General features: G+C 39.8%; 1 protein-coding gene across 1 annotated transcript; it reads right to left on the bottom strand.

Annotated features, from left to right (window-relative positions):
- Positions 1-2,396: 2,396 nt before the first annotated feature.
- LOC139349872 (neoverrucotoxin subunit alpha-like) lies at positions 2,397-6,449 on the bottom strand. Its single transcript, XM_070990910.1, has 3 exons — positions 6,356-6,449; positions 3,052-4,515; positions 2,397-2,947 (listed from the first exon to the last, which is right to left on the bottom strand). The coding sequence occupies exons 1-3, from the start codon at positions 6,444-6,446 to the stop codon at positions 2,397-2,399; spliced, it is 2,106 nt and encodes a 701-aa protein (XP_070847011.1). The 5' UTR covers positions 6,447-6,449.
- Between the last annotated feature and the right edge of the window lie 2,396 nt (positions 6,450-8,845).

Below are 8,845 nucleotides of genomic sequence, written 5' to 3'. Positions count from 1 at the left end.
GGAGAGTTTAGAGTTTATATGTTTGTATTTGTTTGTCTGATGATGATTTAACCTCTGGGGGTAACATTTGGGGTCTTCCACTGTAGCCAGTGGATTTCCTTATAATAATGGATATCTAGGTGAAGACTTCATCTCCCATTATTGATTACAGTTGTGGGACAACAGACCTCCAATTTTCCCCTGCATTCCTTCAGGAGAGCTGGGTGGAAGAACACGTCAACTACAAAGGGTCACCTATTATTTAAACTGCTGCCATATAGATGCTAATCTTTCCTTACAGCTCCACACCAGATGAAGGCGTTAAAACCATCAGGGTGGACAATCACCAGGCCTCAAGAGGCCTCAAGAACCTGATAGCACTGACAAGTTGCAAATCAGACATTCCTGGAGCAAACTGTTTTGTGTGTCTGTGTGCTTTCTTTTCTACCACATCAGGATAATGAAAACGATATATTTGATTCAACTTTGGATATTCCCACAGCACTAAACTCATAATTTGTACGGTATCCCTGTGGAAATCCCTATGTATTTGTCCCTGTGTTTCTAGCTTGTAAAATGACAAAACTATGATCTTAAATCTCATAATCGTGTTTGTCCGGGTTTCTACCATGGAACCATACTGCCATCTAGAGACTAGTAGTGGTTAGGTTTTAGATACTTGACATGAGACAATTATAATTCGTAGTGCTTAATTCGGCAAATATAATCTGCCTTTGTGCCATTAGTTAGTTATTCTATTAGTTATCATATATGTCAGTGTGATTATTGAAGAATGTAGTCTTTAATCATCAAAAGGTGTCTGATGTGTGTTTATCAGTGTCAACATACATGTTGTGAAGACTGCTGAAATGTGATTGAAAAAGTGATCATTTATCATTTATGAATGTTTCAGTGTAATTGTTGTGCATACATAACTTGAATTATCTCATATGATAGTCATGCACATAGTCAATTTCTGTTCTGGCCAAGGGCGCTGCGGGGGGGGGGGGGGGGGGGGGCAGTTGGGCCTAAGGCCACCATGAGAGCAAAGCTGACCCCTAGAATGAATCAGGTTGGTTCAAATGTTGAATGACAATAAAATTTTTTCGGCTAATGTTAAAATACATGTGGAAAAAACAAACATTACCTTCATCTGTGTTATTACGATACTGTGAAGAAGCAAAGTTCTACAGTTTCCAATGAGGATTCTCTAAGTTCTATTATTGTAGTGCTGCATGCATTGAAATACACTACTTTGTCATAAATGATAAACCTTATAATATTTATTTGTCAACTTCTGAATCTGGAGTAAATAAAGAAGGACACAGTAATAAACTCAGATCTCCACTTTATTGAAAGTTCTGCTGAAGAAGAGAGTGAACATATCCAACAGGTGTTTCACTGTCAAACACATCTGTCATTGTTTCAGGTCCACAAACATCATCTGTGTGCTGAACATCCAACAAAATGCTGTTAACAGTGGCTCTCTCCTCAGAACAGTAATTACAGACTGAGTCATTCATGAATCATTGCTTAAACCCAGGTCAGGATTAAGGTACAGACTTGGGAAAAACAAATAAGATTCTTCTTGTATTCTGAAAAGGTAACTTTTGAAAATACCACACAAAGAACTTTAGTCACCTTATGTCCCAAAATAATCAACACCATAATTTCAACAAAACCAGTCCATCTTTTGTTACACGAGCAACGAGTTTAGATTTCAGCCAACTAGTGTTGATGTGAAATTATGTATTGATATAAGCTCGATATGTTGAAGTGTCAAGAATTAGAACAGAGAGTAACAATTAAAAAATACCCCATGCACCAAACAATAACAGTTTAAAGTGATTGTGAAGCTGTGAAACACAAAGCAGTTTGAAAAGAATGCTGTGCATGAAATCACCATTAACTAATACAGAGGAAAGGTTTTTAAGTTTGTTAAATCATCAAAAGTCATTAAAAAGATGGCCATTGAACCTCAGGTCAGCTCCGATCAAACAGAACTAAATTATTCCTCTGACACTCTTAAAAGTCTTTTATAAGTGCTGCACGAAGAAAAAAAAAAGAAAATGCCAAATTGAACAATATGCACTTAAACTACCCCATGTCCTAAAATGATCATTGTGATAAATTTAACATTGTTACATGAGCTTTGAGTTTGTGCATCAATATAAGTTCTGTGTATCAGAAATTAGAGCCGTGAAAACTGATTGTGAATCTGTGAAGCACAAACCACTTTGTCACTTTATTATAGTATCGACTATCTTGGTTCCTCTGGGCTTGAATACATTTCTTTATTTATTTGGGAAGGATACATGTTCAAGCTAAACTGGGTTGTTAAGTTTTTCCTTTGAACTTTGAATATAATCACAGATCCCTGTTAACAGATCAAGACTCGAAGGTCTTTGTCATCGCTCTTATTCAATTGGACACAGGTGAACATAATTGTTGTTTTTTGAAGCCCACAAACCTGGGTAAACAGGCTCATTGAAATGGTGGGAAAAGCTGAACAGGTAGCTCAGTGTGTTAGAGGAGACTCTGTAGTAGGACAGAGTGCCACCAGACCAGTCCAGATACACCCCAATTCGTCTGACACCAGTAGAGGGTATCGGCACCTCCCATTTATTCTTATTATAATATGACTTAAGTTTGGATTCATCTGATCTTTTGCCGAAGCTCCATGATACAGGATTATTCCCTAGCTCGGTCAGATCACCCTTTCCTTTTCTTTCAACTCCCTTGTATCCAGCAATCGCGTAAACAGAATCGTTGGAGGTATTACTCCACTCTATCTCCCAGTAATGACGCCCAGTTAACCCCTCTTTGCACAACACCTGAGGCTGTGCATCAAACCTCTCTGGGTGATCAGGATATGACTGCCGTGAACCATACGTTGCCTTCTTGTTTCCGTCAGACAGTGTGAGGTTGTAGTTTGCAGTGTTTGGGTCCAGGTTGAGATCAGTGGCATCTGAAGGAGAGACCAAAACAAGACGTGATATTAATCATTCTGATGGTCAAACAGGTCATTTATACAACATGTTTTTGACTCAAAAAAGGATGGGAAATGCTTACACCAGATCAGATCGTTGATGTGTCTGATATCCTCTACAGGGGGGGCATCAGGCTTCATAAAGTCATCAGTGACCATCATGCCCTTGTAGTAATGATAGATGCTTGCTCCTGTGTGCCTCTTATTATCAAAGGATGCAACCAGGAAGCGGAATCTGCGGTTGTTCTTCAGTGCTTCAGCAAGATCATGGACAATTTTGGCTTTTTCTTTCATTTTGGTGATCACATCACTTGAGTAGTACCACAGGTCTTCTTTGGCACTACCTTTATTAGTTGAATCCAAGTAGCTGGTCATGGCATCAAGGCCGGGGTCAGCAGTCTCCAGAGAGGTGAAGACAAAGCACAGACCATGATCTACACCTGGAGCAAGGATCTCTTTGTCCAGCTCTGACACACTTTGGATGATTTTTACTCCCTCCATGGTGTTGACGCAGGACCTGATGATGTTGATTTGTCTCTCTTTTTGATCCAGCCACTTGCTCAGCTCGTCATGACTGAAAGGTGACTTGTCTCTCTGGTCAAGGACTTGTTCCACTGAGCTCTCCTTTTCTTTACCTTCACGGATGAGGGGAAATTTCTTTGCCATGGTCTGCTGGAGGCTGTACTCATAGTCATCACACAATTTTTCGAATTTGCTCAGCTCGTCTTGAATCTCTGGAAAATTCTTCACCACTTTGTCCACCAGACAATCGTGGCATCTCATTCCCATTTCCCTCAAATCTTGCAGAGCAGCCTTGGCCTTCCTCACCAGGCCAACACTGATGTCTCCTGTCAGCCCAGAAGCTTCAGAAGCAAAAACTTTTATTGGCATCAGCCAGACCTTCAGTGGAACACTGCTGTCTCCGTTTTCTCCCAGTAGCTTTGGGAGGTCTACGTAGGTCTTCACTGCATCTTGAAATGTTGCAGGGTTGCTTTCAAGAATGAAGTCTCCGTAGTATTTGCAGGAGAATTTGTCAGTCAGGGCTTTCTCTTCTTCAGTGAGCTTGATGTCAACTTTCCCCGAAATAGAGAAAGAGGGGATCTTCTTTATCACAGCTTCCATGCTGCCCTGCATGTCCTGAACACTGGTGTTTTCTAGCTTCTCACTGTCAAACACAAAGAAGGCATTTGCCCCATAAAGGATGCCTGTGACCACATGTGTTGCCAAGCCCTTCTTGATGACATCCTTCTGTTGGGTGTTCATGGTTTGAAGGTCAATCACTGACAGCTCTTTGAAGTTGGTGGTAGCGTTATACTGGCACGTCACTCTGCTCTGATTCTGGAATTGTTTCTTATCATTAAGATACTTGGCAGATCCTGAAACCTCAATCAGTCCACCCATGAAACTGGCCTCCAGAGAAGCACCAACATCCAGCAGAGAAGACCTGGATTCAATGGTGTCAGATGCAGTGATTTGAAAAGAACTGAAGGGCTTAGTGGCTTCACTTGTCTTCTGCTGCAGAGTGTCATCATCCCACAATCTCAAACCTATAGAAATTGGAAACCATCAATGATCTATTAAAGCAGGTCAATACTTTTGTGAATAATCATAATAATTTAAATTTCTACATGTTGGAACTTCTTTTTCAGCAAGCAGCTAATATATTTATTGCTTTATTCATTTGACATCAACCTGTTGCTCAATTTCCTGTGAGCTGGAATTACACACAGACATGAAACTTAATATATAACGACATGTAAATGCTTCACAAGAAATACAAGCACAATCACAATCATGCTGCATAATTAACAGACAGTGGCGGTACTGTTTGCTGTCTGCTGTCTTTGTGTTTTGAAATGTTTTGGCTGATAGATGATTTGCTGTTTGAGCGCCGCGGTGGTGCAAAGTTAAGGTCAGCATTTTCTGCTCAGTGGTGTCATTATTATCTGAGTGTGTGTGTGTGTGTGTGTGTGTGTGTGTGTGTGTGTGTATCCTTTTTACAAGATAGAGACAACATTGTGTTAATTGGTGAGCATGTGTCTGAACGAAAAAAGATGATGTGTGGGGTGCCAAGGGTCCATTCTTGGACCACTTCTTTTCAATATCTGCATGTTGCCCCTAGCTCAGATTATGGAGCATCACAATATTTCTTATCATACTTACGCAGATGATACACAACTTTATATTTCTGTGTCATCACATGACTACAGTCCCTTACTTTCACTGAATGAGTGTATTCATCAAATCAATGAGTGGATGTGCCAGAATTTTCTTCAGCTTAATGCAGATAAGACAGAAGTGATTGTATTTGGCCCCAAAAATGAAAGGTCAAAGATCAGTGTTCAACTTAACTCCATGTCACTGACAACAACAGATAAAGCCAGAAATCTTGGTGTAATTATTGATTTAGACCTGAATTTTAACAACCATTTAAAGCTCGTTACCAAATCAGCCTACTACTACCTGCTACTTGTTTACTGGCCTTAACAAAAAATCAATTAGGCAACTACAGCTGATTCAAAATGCTGCTGCACGAGTCCTGACAAACACCAGAAAAATGGACCACATCACATCAGTCCTCAGATCACTACATTGGCTTCCTGTGAGTCAAAGAATAGACTTTAAAATCTTACTGTTGGTCTACAAAACATTAAATGATCTAGGAGCAAAATATATTCTAGATTTATTAACTCCATATGAAGTAACCAGACCCCTCAGGTCATCAGGTCTATTGTGTGTTCCCAGAATGAGAACCAAACAAAGTGAAGCAGCTTTCAGTTATTATGCTCCTCACCTGTGGAACATTCTCCCTGCACACCTGAGGTCTGCACCAAGTGTCAGCTCATTTAAATCAGGGTTGAAAACATTATTATTTGCTACAGCTTTTATTTAAAGTAAATATATCTGCTCAATGATTTTAATCATTGTAAATGCAAAATTATTGTCTTTTGTCTTATTGTCTACTGGCTTCTGTTTTTAATTTCCTTTATTGTATTTTATTTTTCTATTCTCTTCTAATCTCTTTATTTCTTTCTTTCTTAGACACTTTAAATTGCCTAGTGTATGAATTGTGCTATACAAATAAATTTGCCTTTGCCTTTGTGTGTGTGTGTGTGTGTGTGTGTGTGTGTGTGTGTGTGTGTGTGTGTGTGTGTGTGTGTGTGTGTGTGTGTGTGTGTGTGTGTGTGTGTGTGTTGTTGTCAGCAGAGCTTAGGCCCCACTCTCATGCATGAGAGCCAGAGAACACAGGAGGATCATCATAATATATCAGCCATCAATACATCAGCATCTCTAAAATGATTAACTATCAACTGGTCAGCATTTACAAATGCTTTTTATGGTGTGTATGAATGTTAAATAGGGAGTGTAGTCTCAGACCAGACTTACCTGGGATCAGTTCGTCTCTCCGAGCATCATACAGCATTCCCAGGGTGAAAGGTCGACCCAGGGCAGCAACTTTCATGCTATTTGATTCCATTTCTCCAACCTGATGAGAAAAGTCAATTAAGTGACCACACAGTCTTCAGTATTGTGTCTACATGGTCTAAAGCAGCAGGTGTTGACAGTCAGAAAAACTGGGAGTCAACTCTCCTCCTTCACACAAACAGACGGAAAGACAAAGATCAGAGACAGAAAGACTGACGTTTACTGTGCTTAGAAAGGCAGTATTTCCCTGGAAACACTAGTCTGACATTGACACTTTAACACAGACTGGAGGTCAGTAAAAGTCTAAGCATATATCCGTCTTTGTCTCCCTCTGCCTCTGCGCCCACTTTGTCCTCACCTGGTGAAGTTGTGGAGATCAGCTGAGTTGTGTGTCAGTCTTCTTGACTTCCAGCTGGAGCGGCGGTGGTCTGATGCTCTGGTCTGCTCCAGGATTGCTTATATCCTGTCAGATCCTCTCCTCTTCTGACTCCTCCCATGACATGCCTCCAGACATGACAACAGGCATTTCTTAATGTAACAGGCCCAAACTTGTTCTAATGACTGAAGTGAAGTGACATGAAGAAAACATTTTCGCTCTGGCTCCCTTTGCAGTGATGAATGTCAATATTGTTCATTTGTTCATGCACATGTTCTTCAGTCTCTGCTGATGTAAACACACACACACTTTATCATCCTTTGCCAGGACTTAAAGCTTCCTTCAGACATGTCACAATGTGCATAAAAAATATTGCACAAACTGCAGTCGTGTCCACTGTTTCTATTGCATAACAGTGACACCATAGATTCTGCAGAAAGGCATGTATGCGTTTAACATATAACATGCCAATAAAGAAGGCATGCCTCAGGGGAAACATGATGAAAGAGCTTGCCATGATCACAGCATGTCTGTGTTCCAAACATCTGTCTAAACTCCTGCGTTTCAGCAGTTTTTAATTAAATGGTGAAACCATGAACAGGTTTTACATGTATGATATAACAGTACAGATGAGACTTCGCAGATAAAAATCAATTAGCTTTCATGATGTAAACTCACAATTAACCAACTCTAACATGATGTAAAGCCACTTTGTTTGTCGATTAACGGTATATCTTTGTCTTTGTTTGATGATGATTTATCCTCTGGGGGTAATGTTTGGGGGCTTCCAGTGTGTCCAGTGGATTTCCTGATAAAAGATATCCAGGTGAAGACTTCATCCTCCAGCACTGGTTACAGTCCAATAAGTAAACTGATGTTCAATCTCAACACGAACTTGGCTTGACTTAACCCAGTCTCTATAAACAGGTATCTACATATGAAAATAAATATTTAAAAATCTAATAAAAAGGTAAACACAATAGCTGAGGGGTTCCAGGATTACATTTGACATTTGGACCAATGTATTTGGAATCTGTTGCTCTCCACATGGATTATTTACCCGAATGCAACTCAAATCCTCTCAGACGTGATTGGTCAACACTACTCTGACTACAAACAGACACCAGATTGCTTCCAATACCAAAATCTTTCACTTGTCACTCTGTTCAGGTCATCTTAAAAGTGGTTTTTGACATTTTCTGTCACTTTTTGTGAGAACACTGTTTGCAAAACAGGTTGCTTTTAGCATTTGGAAAAAAAAAATCTGACCAAACAATTTTTCCAGTTAGGACATTCTGAATCATGACAGTTTTGTATAAATCATCCTTTTACAAGGTTTTAATACTCCCTGATAGCAATGAGGCATTCTCCAAAATGTATGGCCGCTATCAGGAAATCAGTTCTCGATCTCCATTGTGAAAAAACTACAGTAGTTTACAGGACTGCAAAGCTCTGGTGAATGTAATGCTCGACGGGAACCGCAAAGTAGTTGACAAGTTGAACCACTAGTCAGTGCTCTGTTCAGTCGTAAATAAGAAAATAGAAATACAGCCAGTGTAATAAGCTCCTGAAGGATTGAAGTAATGTGAAATTATGGGCCGTTTAAAGTGGAGAATTTGTGATATCCTACTTGATATATGCAACAACAACATCCACTTAATTCATCTAAATAAATAACTCTAAATCTAATCTGATCAAGTTGCTCATTGCGCCGTAATCAATGATGGAAGATGCTAGAAACCCTCAAACGTTACCCCCAGAGGCTAAATCATTGTCAAACAAAGACAAACATATGAACTCTCTCAACTTTGTGAGTCCTCCACACTCAGATTTTAATTAAATACTAAATCCGCAAAAAGGTTTCGCACATAGAACAAACAGCAACAGAAGCATTCGCTTCCAATAACATTTACATTGACAGTTACATCAAAGGTTTCCAACAGAAATTAATGCAAAGTGACTGGGAACTATGACTGTGCCATGATCGTGGGATTACTGTTCGATGTACATTTGACTGGGTTCCAGGGCTTTGACACTTTTTCATGAAACAGTAAAACCACAAACAGGTTGTGCAA

Source organism: Chaetodon trifascialis, chromosome 21 (assembly GCF_039877785.1).
Source record: "Chaetodon trifascialis isolate fChaTrf1 chromosome 21, fChaTrf1.hap1, whole genome shotgun sequence".
In the NCBI taxonomy this organism is placed as follows: domain Eukaryota; kingdom Metazoa; phylum Chordata; class Actinopteri; order Chaetodontiformes; family Chaetodontidae; genus Chaetodon; species Chaetodon trifascialis.
Note: the sequence above shows the minus strand (reverse complement) of the source record. Positions and strands in the feature narration are given on the sequence as shown.

Excerpts from the sequence above, each read along its gene's own strand:
- LOC139349872 (XM_070990910.1), bottom strand. The coding sequence starts at position 6,446 with ATGGAATCAAATAGCATGAAAGTTGCTGCCCTGGGTCGACCTTTCACC. Across the intron at positions 4,516-6,355 it reads GAGAGACGAACTGATCCCAG|GTTTGAGATTGTGGGATGAT; the intron begins GTAAGTCTGGTC and ends CAATTTCTATAG. Across the intron at positions 2,948-3,051 it reads CATCAACGATCTGATCTGGT|ATGCCACTGATCTCAACCTG; the intron begins GTAAGCATTTCC and ends TCTCTCCTTCAG.